At 46.9% G+C, this 24,121-nt stretch overlaps 1 protein-coding gene across 2 annotated transcripts in view; it reads right to left on the bottom strand.

Moving 5' to 3' along the window:
- kdrl (kinase insert domain receptor like) overlaps positions 1–24,121 on the bottom strand; it is a 218,345-nt gene that overhangs the window by 11,324 nt on the left and 182,900 nt on the right. For both annotated transcript variants that reach the window (XM_038775502.1, XM_038775503.1), the window contains 4 exons: positions 9,731–9,830; positions 7,916–8,021; positions 880–1,010; positions 623–713 (listed from right to left, as the gene is read on the bottom strand). In XM_038775502.1, coding sequence (XP_038631430.1) covers positions 623–713; positions 880–1,010; positions 7,916–8,021; positions 9,731–9,830 — 428 coding nt within the window. The remainder of the gene's footprint in view (positions 1–622; positions 714–879; positions 1,011–7,915; positions 8,022–9,730; positions 9,831–24,121) is intronic.

Raw genomic sequence — 24,121 nt, forward strand, 5'->3', positions numbered from 1 at the left:
TATGCATAAACAATTCTGTATGTTAATATGTCAGACCTCCAACCAGCAGGTGGCAGCAGAACTATACCAGGTGACCCTGCAACCTCGGAGAGTCTGGGTGAGACTGCAACTTCGGAGAGTCTGGGTGAGGAGTCGTTGTGGATAGTCGTGTTTTGTATTAGCTCTCATATTCGAGTTAACTGTTTACAGTCCGTCAGTAATATTAGTATTGTTTTCTACCCACGTTATTGTAATTTAGTATATCTTAACTAGTCATGAACTTTGGTGCACTAGAACGTAACATAAACCATTTCCAGTTGGATCAGCTGATACCTTTAAAAAGGAGCTGTACAAATTCCAGTCGGGAATAGGGTTTGCAGCTTGTGGCAAAATAGATGTGTTCAATTTAAACGGAGTTGAAAGAGAACATGTCGAAATCTTGGATGGAGTGAATGGGAATTGGCTAGTCTGGAGTGAATGGGAATTGGCTAGTCTATGACCGAGGTCCACCATGGGCTGTGGCAGGAACGTCAGTATTCGCTCAAATGACCATTTCTCATTTCAAGGTTCGCGTTCTTGCTACAAGTGTGCGATTGTATTCATGGTTGAATTCTAGATTGACAGGTCCATATCAAAAACTTACCTCATGTATCACGGTGGCCTTATTTTCTACAGGAACCTCATCAAATGTTTTTACGCTTAGTGGCCTCTTCTTTGCATTATTGCAGTTGAGCCTATCAACAGAAAGGGACAAAGACTCAGTACAAAGCAGGTTGGTAATGTGGAACAATAATATAAATATCAGGATAATTTTCCAGAAAGTTTTACACAGGAAAAGAGCTTTGTTTTCTTTTGTACAATTTAATGAGCACTTCTTGATTAGTGTAATGACTAACTAACCCAATGACTCCTGTGCAATTGTAATTAACGTTTGGATTTGTTATGTCTTCTGTGCGGCCGGGGTCTGCAGAGAGGCTGGAATCACCATCTGTTGGCAACAGAGTATTCAAAGGAATATAATCCTTTCCATCCTATTAAAAAAAAAGAAAGCAAGTCAGAGAATGAAAGAATATGCTCAGAATTCAGCATCAGAGTCTGACCAGGTCAAACTCCTTTCTCTCAACAGTCTCCACCGCTGATTTGTTTTGATTGAATTTTTGAACCTTTACATACACTACATATTATTTAAGCCGTTTGATATTTTCCCTACCATGTGCTGCCATGGTACATCCACAATTTTCTTGTGCCAAAGCTCTCCTGGAAGACATCTATATTCTGCAGCCTCTCAAAGTGAGCTTCGGCAGCAGAGATGTGCCCCACATGTTTCCAACCTCATCAACAATCATTTATGAAGAAATCAGAGTTTTTCAGAAAGCTCATACTTTATTATACTCAGACAGCTCAAAAGTACAGGATTTTATAACTAGACTTTCTCCTTTCACTCTCATCGTTTTCAGAGAATTTCTCAAATTCTATTTGAATTTGCCTTTGACAGCAAATTGTTAAAATGTATCATTTTAATTGGTGTCTTAATCATTGTACAGAAGTGTAGACGCTCCTGGTTTTCATTTGATAATTACGCAGGGTAAGAGTCAGGAGCATAGCCTATTGGGAGCTATGGATATGGACTTGCATCTGAGTATTCTGTGGTTGGGAACATTGGAACACATGTCCCAGGCAACCAGACAGAATCAAATAATCTCCCTTGACATTCAATAGCATCATTGAATCCTCCACCATCAATATCCTGGAGGCTATCATTGACCAGAAAATGAAAGAGATCGACCACATAAGTATTGTGGCTTCATGTGCAGGCCAGAGGCTGTGGTTTCTGCAAAATATACCTCACCTCCTGACTCCATAGAAGTCTATTCACCATTCATAAAGCAGGAGTGTAAATGAATACTCTTCATTTCCTGGATAAATGCAGTTTCAACAACACTCAAAAAGCTTGACACTCTTCAGGACAAAGCAATCCATTTGATTGGCACCTTATGCGCCACCATAAACAGTCACCCCCTCCACCACTGATGCAGTGTGCACCATTTATAAGATGCACTGCAGCAACTTGTCCATTATCCTTCGACGGCACCTTCTAAACGCGTGACATCTATCATCTAGAAAGGCAAGCGCAACAGGGGCATGCAAGTTCTCCTTCAAACCACACAATATACTGACGCGGAACTATATCGCCATTCCCTCACTATTGCTGGGTAAAACTTGGAACACTCTCCCAACACCATTTTTCAGTGTGCCTTCACCAGATGGACAGCAGTTCAAGATGGCAGCTCAGCATCACCTTTTCAAAGGCAATTAGTGTTGGGCAATAAATGCTGGCCTAGCTAGTGATGCTCACATCTTATGCATGAATGGAATAAATTCCTGAGAGCATGTGATTGTGAGCTCTTGTCAAAAAGCTAACGATATATTCCTAGCTGATGCCAGTACATGAAAGATCATGGGCGGAATTCTCCTGGCCCCCGGGGGGTCGGAGAATCGCCCGGGGCCGGCGTCAATCCCGAACCCGCTGTGTCCCGAATTCTCCGCACCCCCAGGATTCGTCAGGGGCGGGAATCGCGCCGCGCCGGTTGGCGGGCCTACCATGCCGGTCGGCGGGCCTCCCGTGGCGATTCTCCGGCCCGCGATTGGTCGAAGTCCTGCCGCTGACAGGCTTCTCCCGCCGGCGTGGTTTAAACCACCTACCTCAACGGCGGGATTGGCGGCGCCGGTGGGCTCGGGGGTCCGGGGGGGGGGGGGGCGAGAGATGATCTGACCCCGGGGGGTGACCCCACGGTGGCTTGGCCCGCAATCGGGCCCACCGATCGGCGGGCGGTCCTGTGCTGTGGGGGCACTCTTTTGCTTCCACCTTCACCATGGCGGAGGCGGAAGAGACCCCCTGCCCTGCGCATGCGCCGGTGTGATGTCAGCAGCCGCTGACCCTCCGGCGCATGCGCCGACTTGCGCCGGCCGGCTAAGTCCTTTTGGCCTCGCCTGGCGTGGCGCCAAAGGCCGTTCATGCCAGCCAGCGTAGTGGGAACCACTCCGGCGTGGGCCTAGCCCCTCAATGTGAATATCGAAAGGAATTGAGAGAGAGAGAGAGAGAGAGAGATACAATTGCATTCTGAAGTTTTATTATTAAAGTAAAACTGTCCGCAAGAAAATGCCAAGCTTTCTCTCACAATTTCAAACCATGTGCATGACATTAAAAAGGTACCTATATAATTTAAAGGGAACAATATTCAACTTGTTTTCGTCTGCATTTAACCCTTTTCAACATCTTTTGGACCAAGTGGTTTGATGTTGCAGCAAACACCTTTTTTACCTGACTAAAATCTCCTTTTTCAACAGAAATATGTATAAGTAGAAGCTGACTTTCTGATAAACAATTCCAAATAAGAGTAGCTGGCAACATAAGAACATGGGCCTGGATTCTCCCCTATCCGGCAGGGCGGGGGGTCCTGGCGTGTTGATGTGGCGTGAACCACTCCGGCATCGGGCCACCCCAAAATACTTGGAAATACTGATCACTTGATTTCAAAATCTACTTACTTCCAGAAATAGATTTTCCAGGGATTAATCATGTTTTCTTGGTTTATATTTCTATTGAAATGCCTACCATGTGCAGAGCCTGCTGCATCAATCAGAGTTTCCAGAGGATTAATTTTTCTGCACACAGTTGTACACTGCCTGCCTGAGTGGCTGAACGTTTAATCAATTAGGACAGTTACATGGGTTATGTGCTAAGAGAAAAGCGCTACAGAATTATAGCTCAATATTAATCGGTTAATGTTTGCCACTAAATTTGCAGGTCAGAAAACATGAAAAGGACAATATTCTAACTGGAGAATATGCTTGGAGATTCACAATACATTTCAATCCTTGTTGGTATGACCTTGAATAGGGTGGTTTATCTCTTGCAAAGTCACACTGGCTTAACTCCACATAGTTTAACTGAATATAGAGACGATAAAAGCACAGATTCTAAATAATAATAGAAGGTTGGATTTACTACTCAGTGCAACAGCTTGCAGCAAATGGTGTTAATAATGACACTAGAACCATGTGGGAGTTGGACTTCCAATCGAGAGTAATTCAAGTAACTTAACTGGAAAAGGGGAGATTTTGGCGGTGGATTCTCTGCCGCCCGTTGCTGGTAGCGGGGTTCCAGTGCAGCAGAGAATCAAGCTACAAACGGGATCGGCGTTCCAATGCTCTGGTTCTCTACACATCCTGCACTGGCGGGTGGATGCAAATGGGTCATTTGAACCCATTTGGATCTGATGAATAGGCTGGAAGCCTGATTCTCCATGCCTCCGTGATACTCCAACCCTTTCGGCCGGGATTCATGCAGGCTTGAATTGGTGCATGTATTTTCCAGTGTGGCGCTGATGGGGTGGACTCCGCAGTGGGTAATAGGGTAAGTACATAGAACATAGAACATACAGTGCAGAAGGTGGCCATTTCGGCCCATCGAGTCTGCACCGACCCACTTAAGCCCTCACTTCCACCCTATCCCCGTAACCCAATAACCCCATCTAACCTTTTTGGTCACTAAGGGCAATTTATCATGGCCAATCCACCTAACCTGCACATATGTGACGTAGGTGCTCCCAAAGTCCATTGGAGTTCCCCCATCCCCCATAATGCAAAGTACAGCCTTCCTGACCCCCATCTAGCTATGGTTGACATGTCTTTGCCACATTGAAATCAGTTAAACCGTTTCTGTTGAGAAGAGGAAGTGAAAGCACTTATCTCCCAAATATTTATAAATACTGTGGCTGGCTTCACAGCAGGGTACATGAGATGCATTCAAGCATGAAGGGAAATGACAATAAACAAATTCGGACAGCTGGCTGTCTGGAAGTTATTACCATGTCAATTACAGCCTACTAACACCTATTTCTCTTTGAAAGGGAATAGAAGCCTCACAAATCAAAGGATCTGAGGGGATTTAAAGCCTTGTGATGTGTTTTGGCTTGCTATGAAATAACAGCTGCTGTTTTCAACATTCTGTCTGAGGCAGCAGGTGTAAGGGACTTGAAAGTGAAAAAAGTAGTAAGTTTGCACTTTCTATGACTGGACTGCTCTTTGGCTTCCACACAGGGGTGACTGATAAAGGGTGGGTTTCTGATATGGGGGGGGGGTGTCTCAGATATGGGGGGGTGGGGGGCATCTTTGATGGGGATGTTTCTGATATGGGGATCTCTGATATGGGGGGGCTCTGACATGGGGTCTGATGTAGGCCTCTGTTGGATGGGGGGGTCAGGTCTCCCTCATGCATGCGTGCTGTGGGGAGGGGGGGGGGAAATCATGCCCCTACTTGTCAATGGGTGGGGGCAAGATTTGCATTGTGAGAGGAGCCAGACACTAGACCTTGGTATCGGGCCGCCTGCTCAAAATGATGGCTTGATAGTGGGATTCTGAGTGGAATTCCGTGAGCTCGTCGCCATGCATAAATTTGCAAGGCAAGGGAAAGTGAATCACCTGTGGGCCCTGCTCCCTAGTGCCATTGCAGACCGGAAGCAATTCTACTCTGGCGGGAGAAGTTATTCTATCAAACAGAGAATCCTGCCCTTTATTTCTAAAGTAGGCATAAAGGTATCATTCCCATTAGAAAGTAATCTGTGAAGGAAGCATTCTCACTGGATTTAATGGCTTTCCTTATTCAGGGTTATATGAAATCGGATGACAGAAAGCTCAAATGGAGCATACTAGACTAGTCTAGTCCTGGACTATTGGGCCAAATGTCTGATTCAATGTTGTCAATTCTATGTAACTAGCAGAGATCTGGAAAATATCTTTATTGCCATTCCATCCTTCCATCCTTTGCTGGTGGGTTTGAAATCCAGCAGTATCCATCCACCCCTGACCCCACTGTAATTTTATCACTGTGGAGGAGGTGTGGGGATTGCCTTTCCACCAGTGGACCAATTGAGACCCATAAGTGGGCAATTAATGCCAGCACCACTGGTATTTAACTAGTAAGGAGAGAAGTTCAGGCCAAACATCTAGTTTGGCACCAGGTAGGTGGTTCAGCCTTAACACCTTATTGGGCCCAGCAGAAAACTTCTGGTGTTTCTATCCTTCCTCACAGGTTCTCCTCCCACCATGGCCTCTCAAACCCTGGCCTGGACTCCTTCACCAGGGCCTGCAGTCTTGGAACCCAGTGAACCCTGGACTCACCTGCTGGATTAGATCCAGCGCAACTCTCCTCCTGAAGCCCTGAGCACAATACCGGCAATGGCCTCCACTCCTGGTGGTGCTGCGGGGACTCGAGAACTGCTGATCTTTAATAGGCTGGCAGCTCTTAGAGGCAGGACCTGATCAGAAGGGTAAATGTCCTACATCCAGTCTATTCAGTCTGTAAACAGCCAATGGTAGTTAAATGGCTGCTGGGCAGCCAGTGTTTCACTTGGTGGTCTCACCCCAGACATTTTAACCAGGGGATGGGTGGGTGATAAGGAATCTATAATTCAGTTTGGTAACTTTGTTGCTGAGCTTCTTCTGATTTTTTTTCCATCAACAATCTCCAAACATGACCTTTGCTGCTGTCATTAACTGTCCCTCCCATGCCTCCTCTCCCTGTCTGTTGGCAGGCAACATCCCCTCCAGTCATCTGTCCATCCCACATGCCTCCATATGTGTCAGGCTGCACCACCAAATCAACCCAGTAACCAATCAGAGCAGTGTGGGCAGACTAAAGCTGTGTATTATTGTATATTGTTAAATGTAGAATGCAACAAAGTGTGGTTGAGGGGGAAACAGGGACACCGGGACAACCGTCCAAGCATCGCAGCATCCACCACCCACCTCCCACAACGCTAAAATCGAGGCACCCCCCCCCACCCAAAATCGAGGCACCCCCCCACCCCCACCTAACAAGCATAACCCCCCCCCCCCCCCCCCCCCCCCACCCCCACCTAACAAGCATCACCCAGTACCTCCAACATGTATTGGTGCAGCATCCTGTCCCCGTCAGTGGCATCACCCTCACCATGCCCCCCCCCCCCCCCCCTCATCAGGTTCGAGCCTGTCATGCCCACCCCCCAACTCAGCACCAGGACACTGCCCCTCCTTCACAGGTACTGGGCAAATCCCCCCCCCCCCCCCCCCCCCCCAGCTCACAAGCATCACACGCCCCCCTCCCCCCAATGGGGCTCCTGCCCTTTGGCACAGCCACTCTGGTACTACCAAGGGGACATGCCAGGGTGCAATGCTAGGGTAATGCCCCGCTATGTCCCTCACCAGCCAGGTACTATACCTCACCACATGCCCCAATGCATTCATCACAGCTGATTTTAGTTTTTGAAAACCAGTAGTGATTCACCCCCGCATGACATCACACTGGATCAGTAGGAGGACGTTACGGCATCAATAATAATAATAATCTTTATTCTTGTCACACGTAAGCTTACATTAACACTGTGAAAGTCCCCGAGTTGTCACATTCCGGCGCCTGTTCAGGTACACACAGAGGGAGAATTCAAAATGCCCAAATTACCGAACAGCACGTCTTTCAGGACTTGTGGGAGGAAACCGGAGCACCTGGAGGAAACCCACACAGACACTGGGAGAATGTGCAGACTCCTCCAAATGGGAATTGAACCTGGGACTTTGGAGCTGTGAAGCAACTGTGCTCACCACTGTGCTACCATGCCGTCCAAGGCTGGTGAGTATATGTAACCTCTGGCCCTGAAATTTAAGCTGGTTCTTTGTAAATGGGTTTATTATTTCATTACAGTTCATGCTCACTGGAAGTCCGTCTCCACGACGCCACTTCAATTGCATTAAACCAAGTAAACAATCCTCATTGGTGAAGTATTTTTTAAAAAAGTGTACAATTATTTTGGCATTTCTCATTTGGGAATTTTTGACTTGTTCGCTCCCTTTTCCCCCAATCCTCTGATAAACATTACACCTGTTTGGATTCTCCTACCTGCTGAACATTGGCCTGCAAAAGGTCTCCCAGCTGTTCCACCAGCTCACTGAAGGTGGGCCTTTCTCCCGGCTCCTCATGCCAGCAGTTTAACATCGTCTGATAGCTAAAACAGAAACGTAGCAAGAGCATTAGATAACTTGGTTAGCGACATGTTAAACTGTTTAAACTGGTACACACTCTTGAGAGAGAGAGATGATGCTACGACCAAGACAGCACAACAGCACCGATACTTCCTCAGGAAACTAAGGAAATTTGGCATGTCCACATTGACTCTAACCAATATTTACAGATTCACCACAAAAAGCATCCTATCTGGCTGCATCACAGCCTGGTATGGCAACTGTTCGGCCCAAGACCGTAAGAAACTTCGGAGAGTCGTGAACACAGCCCAGTCTATCACACGAACCTGCCTCCCATCCATTGTCTCTATCTACACCTCCCGCTGCCTGGGGAAAGCGGGCAGCATAATCCTACCACCTGGCTTACTCTTCTAACTTCTTCAATTGGGCAGGAGATACAAAAGTGTGCGAACACGCACTAACAGATTCAAAAACAGCTTCTTCCCTGCTGTTACCAGACTCCTAAACGACCCTCTTATGGACTGATCTAATTAATACGACACTCCTGTATGCTTCACCCGATGCCGGTGTCTATGTATTTACATTGAATACCTTGTGTTGCCCTATTACATATTTTCTTTTCATGTGCTAAATGATCTGTTTGAGCTGCAAGCAGAAAAATACATTTCACTGTACCTCGGTACACGTGACAATACACAAATCCAATCCAATCCAAATGGTGCAGTTATACTGCTTTAAAAGGCATATATGTGAATTCCCATCATGCTGTAGCTAGTAAAGGCAGGTGCAACAATGGCACGTGCACAAGTCGTACAGAGTGAAAACAGGCCAAAAATTTAACTCTAGCTTTTACTTTGAATGGCCGAGTGGCAGAATTTATCTGAAGGTACAGCCTGTGATCCGCTTGGCAGTAAAACCTGTCCAGAGCGCAGTTGATACATCAGGGGGTGGAAATCCTACCGAGTCTTTAAAACCGGTAGAAGTTTGAGAGTGTAGGTTTTCCACACACAGCACACATCTAGGTGCTGATTGTTGCTGTGGTGGTGTGTTGGAGGAACACCCACCCAATGGAAATGGTGGATCGAAGAGCGGAACCCTGCCTGGTGTTCTTAGAGGTGTAGATGAGACAGGTTGAAAGATGAAGTGACAAAACAAATTAAAGCTTGCAGGGAGCTGTGTGCCTCTTTTAGCAATGTAATCAGTCCTTCTAGGATTGACTGGCATTGACCTTCCTGCTTCGGGCTCCAGTTCAGGCTCGTGGTGGCCACGTAGGCTAGCTCTCAGCAGGTATTGATCTCACTGGGAGAATTCCTGCGTGAGAAGGCCTAAGACATATCCTCAAACTGATGGAGCAGTGCTGAGTACATAAATAGCTCACCCATCACCCCAAAGATCAACTATTTTTAAAAAAAATCAGTGAAGTACAAACGTGAAACCAAAGAGAAAATGCTGCAAAATCTCAGCAGGTCTGGCAGCATTTGTAGGGAGAGAAAAGAAGCTAATGTTTCGAATCCAGCTGACCCTTTGTCAAAGTACAAACGTGATCTGGGTGATAATTCCACCCCATTACCATTGGATTTTATTCTAATTTTATCTCCAGTTTTACCACACCATTGGTTGATCACTTGGTTCTTCAAAAGCTCAGCTAAATGATAGGTTTTCATTATTTACAGTTGGAATGAGAACAATTCTGCTTCAAACAAAACCCAAGAGGTCAGCAGCAAACTCTTACACTTCTGGTGAAGAATATTCGGGGGGCTTCATCCTTGTTCCTTCTTTTAACCTGTGGCAGAATTCTTCATCTATTTGGACTCCTGGATATGGAGAGGCACCTGGAACAGAAGAATTTAGAAGACAACATTTACTTATTTCACTACTACCTTTCTGGTTGTCTCCACAATTATTGGCTACCCTCAGATGGCCATTGGTAACGTGTGTGCCTTGACAGTGGCCATCGGCTGATCACTTGACCATACTAGACAATGCAATCAAGCTCAATGCTGAACCAAATTGTTGTCCTCAGGAGGCAAAGACAATTGCAACACTCCCTGGTACTATTTCTATGGAAATCAGCTAATATACTACAGATAGGGGATTGAATGTGGACCATCTTGATCTGCAGGCATAGCTACTAAAACTACACCTAGCTGAACCATCAGGAGGGGCTAACAACTCCTGTTACCTCACTCTACGAATATATTATTCTCAGGGTCACTAAAACAACCTTCAAAAGGAACCATGAGGAATACTTTTGGAATTGAAATAGTAGCTGCAAAAGTCTAATTCTCAACATTCCAATCCCACCAGGGAAACTGCCGGGATGTCAGTATTGCCTGCCAAAATCATTAAGGATTGAAGTATTTGTTTGTAAAATTGACATGCAGCCAATTTCTGAGTGCTTATAGGAAGAGAGAAGGAGATAGAGTGATAAAAATGTTGCCAATTAATGTTCAATATGACATGGCAGGTGGCCTCGTGCGACTGTCCGTGTGGAGTCTGCACTTTCTCCCCGTGTCTGCGTGGGTTTCCTCCGGGTGCTCCGGTTTCCTCCCACAGTCCAAAGATGTGCACTTTAGGTGGATTTGCCATGCTACAATTGCTTTTGAGTGTCCAAAAGATTAGGTGGGGTTACTGGGTTACAGGCATAAAGTGGAGGATTGTGCTTAACTGGGGTGTTCTTTCTAAGGGCCAATGCAGACACGATGGGCTAAATGGCCTCCTTCTGCACTGTAAACTCCATAAATTATGAAAAAATGAAAAGCTCTTGTGACATCTCCTCTCCCCCTCACACATTTGTAGATACGGCTGAACTGATAAATCTCTGCAGCAATTCACCCCTGGAACATTGGGAACTCTGTCAGTGGACTAATGTGTCAAAAAAAAACCACACAGACGAGCTGGGACATTGTAGCAGTTTGGATCGCAACTCGAGTTCTTTGGCTTCCTTTGTTACAGATAAAAGTCTATGAACCAATACTTCCAAACTCTAAAATGTGAAAGTACGTGGAAAACATATGACTTTTGTATGAAATATTCCTTTTGAATGCGAGTTATGTGACTATTAGCATATTCACATGTTTATAGTGACTTTGTTCATTATTTTGATGGGGGTCGCATGCATCTGTTGGAATAATCAAATGAAATACTATGTGTTAAGTATTCAAACGCTAATATTTACAGATTTCAATAACGAGGAAATAGTGCTTTTATGTGCACTTCAGATTTTAGAATTTTCCCAAAAGCCTGTTTCTAAAACTGGCCACAATTGTAATTGAATCATTCGTTCACCATGTGCCCATGAACTGCAACATCAAATGTACTCCCACTTCACTTCCTGCCACTAATTTTCCATCATTTGTATTTCAATATGTTACAGCCCAAGTGTTTTTTAAAATGTGGGAAATCAATCAGAACTGGATAACTGGCCAACACTGTGTGTTATTAGAGTGAGGCATATTTTCCTTTGTGTAACTTAAAACAACAAGATAGGAGATCTAACTACTAGACTCTGAATCAGTCACAGCCCTACCTATATTTGTGCAGCTTTACCAATGTGGGATAGTACATCTCAGAGCAATGAGAAACTTAGCTGAATTTCATAATATTCTTTGCTAGTCCATTCTTCATACTAGAAATATCGAAAGGCCTCGTTGCGCCTGAATCCATGATGTAACAGGGCAGTTAAATCTCATGAGAGGCTTTTCGCGAGGTTTGGGACCTCGGAATGCCTTGGGAGATCTAATGAAGTCTCACGAGACATTGGGCGAGATCCAGAGATACATATTTAAATGCCTTTAAGCTCATTTAAATATGTCTGCGCTGCATTATCCCAGCACCCGGAACTAACGCCTGTGCCTGGGGGGCCTCGTCATGGTGCCATTTAGCACTAGTTCACACTAACGTGGACCAGGTGGTGTCTCCCAGGCAATTGGAGACCCCTGGGTGATCAGGGACAGGACAGGATAGCACCCTGGCTCTCCCTCTGGCACTCGGGCAACTTGGCACTGCCAGGCTGGTATGGCCAAAGTGCCCAGGTGGCACGTCCAGGCTGGCATGGGCACTGCCATTGTTCCAGCATGCCCAGGTGCCAGGGTGGTACTGCCAAGGGCAGGGGCCTGAAGGGGATGTACATGAAAGGGGGGATTATGAGGGTACAAAGGGGGTAGGGGAAGGGAGAGAATGAAAGGACCTCCTAAAGATTGGGGTGGTGAAGGCGGGCCTGAAAAGGGGGGTGGAGATGCCTGCAAAGTGGGTGGATCTCAGTAACCCCATAGTGGGTGTCCTTACTTGGAGGGGGGGGGGGGGGGGGGGGTTGGGTAGTGTGCATATGTGCAGGGGGGTGGTGACATTTCCGGTTAGTGGAGGTGTGGGGGACCCTCAAGCTCATTTCGCGATCGGGCACCCTTTCAAGTTGACTATCTGACGGGCGAGGTCAGCTCCCCACTGTTGAAATAATTTCTAGGGTGTAATTTAATGGCTGTTCATGCTGGCGGGATATTCCATTCCCACTGATGGCGCACAGATTTCCTGGCAATGAGGGGTGCAGTCAACAGGAAATCCCAGCGGAACCAGAAAATCCCGCTGGCGGACGCCTCTGCCGCCGAAAAACGTGGAGGGTTGGTCAGTAAATCCCAACCTAAATGCGGGCTGGGAACTGCCACTGCCCACTGGGAACTTCGCGCCATGCCTCGTATGGGTTCCCACCCCCCAACGACTCTCTGATGACCTATCAACGTGATGGGCGTGCTCCAGTGCATCCAGTACCACCATCTGGACTGGGATGAGGGTTGGCAAGCACTGGAAATGTGCCAGTTCTATGTGGCATTGGTGCTAGCCCATTAACGGGGCCTGAATCGCTCTGGGACTGTCACACTTTTGTCCATGTAGAACACTTGCCATTCAGTCCTGGCGTCAGCACTTAGCCTCTCAAATGGAGAATTTGCCCCTGAAATCTACCAATTGCATTGCTACAAGAGTGGGAATCTGTGTCTGTCTCTGATCTCCATAAAGTGGACCACTACTGAGTACAATTAATCACAGGAGTGCTGTGCATCTGTGGTCAATGATACTCTGAATGCAAAATTTACTCAAGGTGTGAAAGGTTCATTTTCATAATGTAAACTGAATGCCAAAGAAAATCTGAGAATTGTCGGAAAAATTTTCTTTTCAGAGAGTAACTGTGGAGATGAAGAAAGGATAGGTGTTTAGTCAGCATCAGTATGTCACAAGTGGATGTGTACTTTGTGAATGACATCTTTGGATTAGCTGTGTCCTTCTTGGAGCCAGTGTTACGACACCCAAGGTGAGTGTGCAGTCAGTTCCAGCCCCACAGACCCCGGAGGCCCAACAAGTGAATTAACCAATAATTTGTGTTTCCCGAAGATCTTTAACCCTTGCCTGCTCCAATGAGCTACAGATACCAGATTTATAAGCAAAACATTAATAAATTATTTCTTAATAACAAGTGGAAAAGATGAATATGTAAAGAAAATAACAGAACAATTGTCTTCCAATCTACCTATTCCCAAAACCCCATCCCACCCTCCACACAGACACAAACACAGACACAAGTAAGGGTAAGAGAGGATAAAAATTGGGGATTGAAGGGAAAGTTTTTGATGACTTTTCGCTGCTGAGGTTGTGGTCTCTGGGAAATAGATTTGCTCTAGAGCTCCAGGTTGGTTCAATTCCACCCTTCTACCACCAGATGAAGCTTCTGCCTCCTTGAAATACTGAGCTTTAAAAATGAAAGTTTGACTTCCGGTGGCGGCTATGAAGGAGTAAGTCGCACATTTGGTGGCTCCCGCTCGGGTCGGACTTTTGGACCTTTCCCCCCCCCGATTTTTTTTTACCGGACATGAACTGTAAAACTGAAGACAGAGGCGATTGTTACTGAACTCCCACATTGGTGCATGGAGAGAAGGACTAGAAGTGCTCGTAAAGGCAGAAACAGAAAGACAGAGAAGGCTTGGGCTGAAGCTGCAGCAGGAGACAGCATGGCGGAGGACCAGACCTCTGGTTTGTCGACGCAGCGGTAAACGGAGCAGCTGATGCAAGTTATTCAGGAGGGCTTTGCTACGCAGAAACGGGACTGCTTGGACCCAATAAAAGAGTCAATTGAGCGGCTGGAGCTTAGATTGGATGCCCAAGATCGGGCGATCCAGAAGGTGGAGAAGGCGCTGGCTGAGCAGGGGGAACATCAAACTGCGGTGGAGTTGGAGGTGGGGATGCTGAGAGCAGCAGAAGAAGCTCCTGGAGAAGGTGGAGAACCTAGAGAATAGGTCCCTCCGGCAGAACTTGAGAATCATTGAGCTCCCAGAGGAGTCCGAAGGAGCGGACACTGGGGCATACATCGCAGATATGTTTGAGAAGCTGCTGTGGGATGGGGCATTCTCCCGACCCTTGGAGGTGGACAGGGCTCACAGAGCACTTGCGAGGAAGCCGTGAATGGGAGACCCCCCCCCCCCCCCCCCCCCCCCCCCCGAGGGCAATGGTGGTGAGATTCCACAGGTACTTGGATAAGGAGCGCATTCTACAGTGGGCCAAGCAGACACGGAGCTGTAAGTGGGACAATAGTATCCTACGGGTCTACCAAGACCTGAGTGTGTAGGTGGCCAGGAGACGAGCAGGCTTCAACCAGAGTAGCTCGATCCTTTTTTAAGAAAAAGGTGAAGTTCGGACAGCCTGTCTCTGGGTCACATACGAGGAACAGCACTTTTATTTTGAGTCGCCTGAGGGTGCGCTGGACTTCGTGAAAAAGAAAGGACTGATGGTGGACTGAGAACCTTTGAACATGCATCGTTCATGTTTTTTTTTTCTTTTTGTTTCTCTGTTCTTTAAAACAAAAGTTTCTCATTTTTCGTGCTGTGGAAGCTGTTTCTAATGCCTTCTGTATTGATTTGGGACCAGTGGCAGAGCTGAGTGAGTTAAGGTTTTCATTTGCACTGTTGGGGGATGGAGGTGTGCTTGTTTAGATTTTGGTGTTTTTCTGTCGGGCAATTGTTTGGGGAGTATGTTTGTATGAGCGGCGGGGGGGGGGGAAGGAACAATGGGCGGGAGGCTATCCGGCGCCAGGCATCGGGGCCACCAAGCCAGCTGGGCGGGCTAGCTCACGGAACCGCAGAGGGGGGTGTGCCGTTGGCGATTGCTCTGAGAGCCTGAAGGGGCTGGTCCAGGGTGGGGATGGGTGGTGGAGCACAGAGTCTTGCTCTATGCAGACAACCTGCTTCTGTATGTATCGGACCAATTAGAGGGGATGGAAGAAATCATGAGGATTCCAGGGGAATTTGGCCGGTTTTCCTGGTATAAGCTAAATATGGGGAAAAGTGAGATGTTTACAGTCCAGGCGAGGGGACAGGAGAGGTAATTGGGGGAGCTGCCATTTAGATTAGTAGTGAGAAGCTTTAGGTACCTAGGTATTCAAGTGGCGTGGGAATGGGACCGGCTGCATAAATTAAATATGGCCCGGATAGTAGACCAAATGAAGGACGATTTTTGGAGATGGGACGCACTCCCGTTGTTATTATCTGGGAGGGTGCAGACGGTGAAGATGACGGTCCTCCCGACGGTCATTCCTGTTCGTGTTTCAATGTCTCCCCATCTTTATTCAGCGGTCTTTTTTTAAACGGGTCAACAAAGTGATCTTGTCTGGCTTTGTTTGGGCGGTGAGACCCTGCGGGTAAGGAAGGTAATGCTTGAGCGGAGTTGGGGAGAGGGCGGGCTGGCGCTGCCAAATTTCAGTAACTATTATTGGGAGGCGAATATAGCCATGATCAGGAAGTGGGTGGTGGGGGAGGGGTTGGCATGGGACCGTATGGAGGTGGCTTCATGCAAGGGCACCAGTTTGAGGGCGTTGGTAACTGCACCTCTACTGTTCCCGCTGGCATGGTACTCCACCAGCCCCATGGTGGTGGCGACCCTGAGAGTCTGGGGCAATGGAGGAGACATGTGGGAGCAGCGGGTGCATCGGTCTGGTCCCCAATCTGTAATAATCACTGGTTTGCCACGGGAAGTATGGATGGGGGGGTCCTGGATATGGTGGAGAGCAGGGATTGAGAGGATGGGTGATATGTTTATAGAGGAGAGCTTTCCGAGTATGAGGGCGCTGGAAGAGAAGTTTGGTTGGAGAGGGGAAACAAATTCAATTATCTGCAGGTGCGGGACTTCCTACGTAAACAGGTGTCAACCTTCCTGCTCCTACCGCTAAGGAGGATTCAGGACAGGGTAGTTTCCAGAGGGTGGGTGGGAGAAGGGAGCATCTCGGACATTTACAAGGAACTTATGGGGTTGGAGGAGACACAGACCGAGGAGCTGAAGCGCAAGTGGGAGGACTCGCTGGGAGGAGAGATGGGGGATGGTCTATGGGCGGACGCATTGAGTAGAGTCAACGCGTCCGCAACATGTGCCAGGCTCAGCCTGATACAATTTAAGGTTGTTCACCAGGGTCACATGGCAGTGGCCCGGATGAGCAGATTCTTTGGAGTGGAAGACAGGTGTGCAAAATGAACCATGTCCACATGTTCTGGGCATGTCCGAACTGTGGGGAATTTTGGTTGGGGTTTGCAGATGTCATGTCTCGGGTGTTAAAAACAAGGGTGACGCTGAGTCCGGAGATTTGGCGTTTTTTGGGGTGTCGGAAAACCCGGGAATCCAGGAGGAGAAAGAGGCAGACGTTCTGGCCTTTGCTTCCCTGGTAGCCCTGAGACGGATACTATTAGCTTGGAGGGACTCAAAGCACCCGAAGTCGGAGACCTGGCTATTGGACATGGCTTAGAGTAGGGGGTTAATAAAAGTGGGACCTACAAGGGAGGGAGACGGCTTTTGCACTATGTTTATAGTTTCATGTGCATTGTTTATTGTGTTGTTTTAACACCGAAATGTACCTCAATAAAATGTTTATTTATAAAAAAAAGTTTGGAGTTTGGAGGCTTTTTGTTTGTCTGATTTCTGTGCACAAATGTCGCCTGCATTTTAGAGAATGCTCTCAGTTTGAGTTCCTCCCAGCCTTCTAGACAGAGGGTTTAAAGGTGACAGGCCTGGTGTGTGACTGCTTGATTTCTTACTCCAGAAGCACTCCATAAACATGAGTGCTATCTGTCTTCTCAAATAGACGATAATTTGTCAATCAAGCTGCATCATGCTTCGGGTCCGTAACCCTTAACGATTAGGCAGGGAAGGATAGAAAAACAAACAAATCTTGCACTCTGGATCCCTCTATCTTGTGGGACATCCTGCCCAAAGACCTGCCGGTCAAGAATCAGCTTGTTGAGTCGAATGAAGATCTATGGGGGAAACGCGCAATGCTATCGTTGAATCACAATGACGAGTCAGACTACAGAAGGGAGATGGATCACTTGGTTGCGTGGTGTCCCGAAAACAACCTCTCTCTCAATGTCAACAAAACCAAGGAACTGATCATTGACTTCAGGAAGCATGGTACCACACACTCCCATGTCGACATTGATAGCTCCGAAGTGGATATGGTCGATAGCTTTATGTTCCTGGGGGTCACCATCACCAACAGACTGCCCTGGTCCATTCACGTTGATGCAACAGTTAAGAAAGCCCAACAATGTCTTTACTTGCTATAGAAGCCACAGACTTTTGCCATGTCTGCATCAACTCTCTTAAACTTCTACAGATGTGCCATACAGAGCATCCTACCTGGCTGCATCACATGGCAACTGCTCGGCCCACGATCGCAAAAAACTGCAGAGTGTGGTGAACTCAGCCCAATGCTTCACACCAGTTTGCCACCCCCACATTGATTCTGTATACAGCTCCCGCTGCCTCAGGAAGGCAGACAACATTGTCAGAGACCCCTCACACCCAGAATCTGTCCTCTTCCAGACCCTCCCATCAGGCAGAAGGTACTGAAGTCTGAAGACCCGTATATCCAGACTGAGGAACAGCTTCTTCCCCACAGATACCAGACTCCTCAACGACTCTCCCTCGGACTGATCTGTTCCCTGTAAAACACTATTCAAGATGCTCTTGCTATGTCATATTTGCTTTGTTATTTTGCCCTTGTTCCATACTGTAACTAATTCTTTTTTCATCGATGCACAGTGTACTTTTTCACATGCACTGTAATTATCTACTATTTTTTTTTGTCTACTGTGTATGTTTCCTTGGTCGCAGAAAAATACATTCACTGTACTTTGGTACATGTGACAATAAATAAATCAAATTAAATCAAAGTAAATTGCATGTCATGAAAATGGAACAAAATTTCCACCATAGAAGCTGCCTTCCTCCCTTAATTAGAATTGCTGTTCGGCTATCTAAATGAATAGAGGCAACTTTGCTGTCAAATAAACAGCGTGACTGTCACTTCAGGATTCCATGATTTATTCAGGTTGATTATTCTGCTGAACTTGACATAAAAGGTTGCTTGGGTGTAACACACGGAGGAAAGCTGCATGGGAAGGATACATGTCCACAGTGAACCTGTCTGATTTTCCATCATAGGTGTGAACTCCTCCCCTGCTTCCTTCACTATCCGGGCAATCCTTAATGCCAAGTATAAGAAGAGGAAAATCTTCTCCACTGCTTCCATATTGTACCAACTTGGTATTTTCATTATTTTGCAAAAAATATTTTAAAAGCATTTTCAGGAGGTCTAGGGCCCAGGAAAATCATGACTGAGATAAATTTTCATCTAATTATGCAGTGCACACAAGGGCTGAATTTACGCTCTCGGGAAGAGAATATTTCCAATTCCACGAATCCGAAAGTGTCGGAAGTGTTAGATTTCCCTAATTTTCATTCCACCAGCCATCTCTTTCACCCTCGATGCCAAATCACCCAGGAGCCACCAATTTGCAGACTCCCAGAGCCTTGCTGAGATGAAATAAAAATAGTGTCCATTGACTTCACTATTTAAGAAAAAAACACCCTGGGCGGGATTCTCTGATCCTGAGCCGAGGTGTTGACGCCGTTGGAAACGAAGTCGCGTTTCTTGACGCTGGCCTCAGGATCAGCAATTCTGGCCCCTTGAAGGGGCCAGCACGGCACTGGAGCGACCCATGCCGCTCCAGCTGCTGATCTGGCATCCACTGGGTGCCACGGGGTCTGTGCATGCGCAGTGGCACCGGCGCCAATCCACGCATGCGCAGTGGCTTCCTTCTCTGCGCCGGCCCCGACACAACATGGCATAGGGCTAAAGGGGCCGGTGTGGAAGAAAGGAGGCCCCCAGCCTGAGAGGCCGGCTCGCCGATTGGTGGGCCCCGATTGCAGGTGAGGCCCCTCCCCCCCCTCATTCCCCCCCTCTACACCCCCCCCCCCACAGGCTGCCCCCGGTCCCTTCCACGCCGAGGTCCCGCCAGCTGAGAGCAGCTGGGCTATGTGGAGAATCGCGTCCCGGCGACGTGGCGCGATTCGCACCAGTCGCGGGGATTCTCCGGCCTGGCTCAGGGCAGAGAGAATCCCGCCCCCTAATTAATTAAAATTCATCCACTACATTTAACTTCCTTCATGGTTCCTTACAAAAGCAATCATTTTATTCAGATAGTTAATCCCCACTCAAAGATTTTGGGCGAGGTATAGCAGCTCCGTTGGTCAAGGGCACAAATCTGTAATAGCTGCTAAATCTCGTGAGAGGCCTAAACGAGATTTGCGTCAGGACGACTTTGGACTGCAATCTTCCCAAGCCTGCCCGATGACACGATCCTGGTCACGCCCTGATCTGCATGAATTTGAATCATTATAATATACTTAGCATGGTTACCAATGCATTTTCAGCTCTCTTTGAATCTTCCCTCCCATCAGGCGTGACGTCAAGCTGGCGTCAAGGGCTAAAGGGGCCTGCTTTTTAAAAACTGGGAAGCAGGCGCCATGGCCTCCGGGAGAGAGGAAGGGAGTGCGTACCACTGTCTTCATCTCGCACCAGGGAGTCCAAAGGGATAGAGCCCGCTGGCCAGCTCTGGAGGGAGGGTGTGTGGTGGGTGTGGGGGGCGGGGGGAGTGGGGCTTGGGTATGTCTGGGGTGGATGGGGGTTGGTGTGGAGGGGTAGGATCAGGGGTTTCTGGGATGGAGTTGTGGTCGGTGTGGGTGGTCCACCATGGCATCCAGAAAACGTCTGAGGGACCCCTCCATAAATATAGGAGCTGGTTTTCTAGCTGCCATCTTCCTGGCTTGAATCAGACCAAGTGCTGTGGAGCAGCTTAAATGCATAGGTGTGAATTGATTAAGTGCTCAGATTTTCTCTGGGGTGGGCAAATCAGATGCTGCATGTCTCAAGCATGGCATTTTTCACGTGGGGAAAATATTTGTTCAAAGTGCCTGAAAATTGTGGTGCGGAGTGGGCCACCGGGACTGGTGAGCATCGCACAGATTTTCTTGCTCAAAATGACACTTTGTCATTTTTTGGAACACTCTCTCCTTTGTAACAACTTGGAGTTGGCAATCAAACTTTGAACTGACAGGCACCCCAATGTGATAATGATAGGTTGTGATATCAGGCATGGAGCATAAATCCTATTATGATTGCCCACAGACTTATATCAGTAGACAGTGAAATAGCAAGCACTGATTTTGTTTGAACTGCAGATTTTTTAATATAATGGTCATGGAAATTTAAATGTCTTGACAATTCAATTTTTTATGCATTTCTTTTCTTCTTTCAACAATCCTTGGACCTCTCCCATAGGTGTCTCTGGATATAGGTTCCAGCTACCTGTCCAAAGAATTTCAGTGAGTTTACACCTTCTCCTAAAGATTCTAAAGCCCATGAGTTGTAATTCAGAAACCTTGGTGACAAAAATCACATCTGACTGAAGGAAGTTGCACTTTGATGTGTGCAGTGGCCTCAGTGAGCTGTGGTGGTGCCAACTGCACCCCTTCCGTCTTCCTCCGTGCTGGTGAAAATAGTGGGTGCTGGGTTCGGGGAGGGACTTCCAAAATTAGGGTTCCGACACCATTTTGGCTAAGGCGGAGACCCTCTCCAACCCCATGAAATTCAGGCCTTAGTATACACTGAGTTTTATTTGCATGTTTTATTGTGTAGCTGTGATAAAAGCAGCGCATATGGATCTTTCAGACCAGTGAAAAGCTTGCAGTCGAAAGCAACCATTCAGTCTATCTCTGTCCACATGACATTCCATAAGTTTTCATTCTTACTTTACTGCACAAGGCAAAACTATGGTTGTTGCTTTTGCTCAGTCTAATCCATCCACTCCATTGCAACATCTGGTACGGAAGATGTTTGTAGACTAGATATACATTTAATTAAATTTGAAAATACGTCCGGACTGGGTGGCCAATTTGCTGTTGTTCATTTCTCATTACTTTTTGTTTATTTTCTGTATTTACATACCATGCCAGTTCCTCACTGCTCTCGCTTCAGAAACATTATCCTCTTCCCTATAATAGTCACACTTCACATGAAACCAATTCAAAATATTGTCCAATCTGGTGCTAATCATTTCATAACATGCAGCAGCCCTGAAGAAACTGAAATATTCCACTGAATTGTAGTGTCTATCACATCTTTCGAGCGATACATTGTTTTTTTGTTTTAACCTAGCTATTCAGAGCATTTCACTAAATCTGAAGATTTTAATTTTATCGGGAAGGTAAAGGAAACAAACATCGTAATTCTTTCAAACAATGCCAACATTAGCCGTTGGTGAAGATTCTTCTGCTCTGAAGGATGGAAATAAACATGGCTGAAAATAATTTGTAAAATCTCAGTAAATATTCACTGACAGCTGGGGAATCATGTTATGTGAACCAGAGAAGGTATAGATCCAGTTTCCATTACTGAGCGTGGTTTGCCGGCTTTGTCTGCTGAAATCGGGGCGGGACACAGCCGGTAGATCCCAGAAGAGGCCTCCCCAGGATTCCTGGTGGCCATTATGCCTCACAAGATCCAACCAGAGTTTAAAAGCTGTCTTGAGCAAGTGTAGAGAAAAAGAGTTAGTCAAGTTTCTCCCTTCGGTCAGTATTCAGTTAATCTTGTTAGAAAGCGGTCATAGGTAGATGTTTGGTGAGGGTAGAATTAAGGTTGGATCGCAAGGCCCCCACCCCCGCCCTCAACCGGCCAACCCCATGGTCGACAACCGGTCAACACATGGCTGGCACTCAGGACCAAGGCTCCGACATAAAGAATGGTCATCATAGTGAGATCTGCAGAGGCAGGAGACTATAACCACAGCGGCACGTGTCAGCTCCTTTGGTGAGAAAATGGCGAAAAATGTTCACCAAACTGCGAGATGTGCATACTGCCCCGAGTACTTCAGGAATCCACAACTTTTTAAAAATGAGATTTGAAAAGAGATTTGTAGCGAAAAACAAATGAATCTGAAATCCCATGGAGCTGCAATATCTACTGCTCACTGAATAGATTCAATTCATAACTTTACAAATTTGCATTTTAAATCAGCAAGCAAAATTGGATATATTGGCTTTTGAAAATACAGAACAAAATAGATGGTTTGAATACCTGTCAGAACCAATCGTGCAATTGTGATCATTTAAGGTCAGCCATCAAATCACAATGATACTATTCTGGCACATGACTTTCAGCAATTTACAAATAATGAAGCCGAGATCTAACAGCTACAAATTTCTGAGCTTCATCCTGTCTTCAAATAACAATTATGTTTCAAATATTAAATTTATTTACCCTTGGAGTGGTGTGGAAGGAAAAGTATTTTTTCTGGTTATCTTTAACCTTGGGGAAATTAGGGGATTCAGGGAAAAGTTTGCCTTTCTGGGCTGAAGGTAACCTTTCAGCTGACATTTGGTTTGACTGGCATTGACACGAAAATTGCTAAGTTCTTGATAAATAACTTTATTATCATAAGGGTTAAAACCAACTCAATAAATTAAAAACCTCAACACATAATTGATATCAAAGTAAGAGCATTTGTACTTGGCCTACCATGCATGTTTTTAATTTATAGAATTAATTTAAGGGATGTGGCTGTCGCTGGCTAGGCCAGCATCTATTGCTCATCCCTACTTGCCCTTGGATTGGCATTCTGTTGTAATCTTCTGTTGTTATGTTTCTTAACCCACCCTGACCATGTTTCCATTTAAAAAAAACCTATAGAGAGTGAAATTGGTCTTTGACAGAGCATAAAACAGGTGAAGGGGAATTGGCAGCCTGATTCAGACCAATGAGGTCGAAATCACCTCCAGAATATTTTATTCCCTTCTTACTTTGCTCTGTGTTAATTGTTTGCTATTTGATTATTTAACAATGTTCACATGGTGGGCATTATCTGAGGATTCATTAGGAGAAAATTGAAACTGTCGTTGTTTGATTAAGAGGAGCATGTTTGTAATGCAGATCCCTGTAAATAAAAAAAACTTCGAAAGTGTGCAAATGTTAGGCCGCCCTTTTATTCTTTAACACCTGGTTTTCTGGAATAGAACAGTTCATTCTGACTGGCCAATTTGAAAATGGGAACAACAAAGAGCTTATATTGGCCGATGATTTTCACGGCTGATTTTCAACCAGTAGAAATTAAGATTATGGGTGGTATTCTCTGCTAAGGCCAAAAATCGCGGAGGCCATCGTGAACTCGGCCGTGGTTCATGGCCTCGGGGCCCGCTCCCCGCACCTAGTTCACCCCCACCCGGGGGGCTAGGAGCGGGCCCCCGTCGTTCCCGGCCGCGTCCTCGGCTGCCAGAAATTACGCGCGAACGGCGCTTTTCATGATGTCATCCGTGCATGCTCGGGTTACCGGTTCCAACCCGCGCATGCGTGGAAGACATCACCGCGCAGACGGCACGAACCCGGGCATGCACGGTGCCGTCTTTCTCCAGTGCCGCCCGGCAAGACGTGGCGGCTTGATCTTGCCGGGCGGCGGAGGGGAAAGAGTGCGTCCGTTTTGGACACTGGCCCGCAATTGGTGGGCACTGACCGTGGGCCTGTCCCCTCCGGAGCACAGTCGTGGTGCTCCCGTCCAAATCGGGCCCTTAGATGCCCCAAACGGGCATCTGGCGCTCGTTTCACGAATGCAGCGACCAGGTGTGGTTGCTGCTGTGGTGAAACGGGCGTGAGGGGCCGGCCGCTCGGCCCATCGGGCTCGGAGAATTGCCATTAGCCGTGAAAAACGGCAAGCGGCGATTTTTCTGAGAAGGGTGGGGGGAGAATCGCAGGGGCGCCAGGGGG

The sequence above is a fragment of the Scyliorhinus canicula genome, chromosome 17, assembly GCF_902713615.1.
Source record: "Scyliorhinus canicula chromosome 17, sScyCan1.1, whole genome shotgun sequence".
In the NCBI taxonomy this organism is placed as follows: domain Eukaryota; kingdom Metazoa; phylum Chordata; class Chondrichthyes; order Carcharhiniformes; family Scyliorhinidae; genus Scyliorhinus; species Scyliorhinus canicula.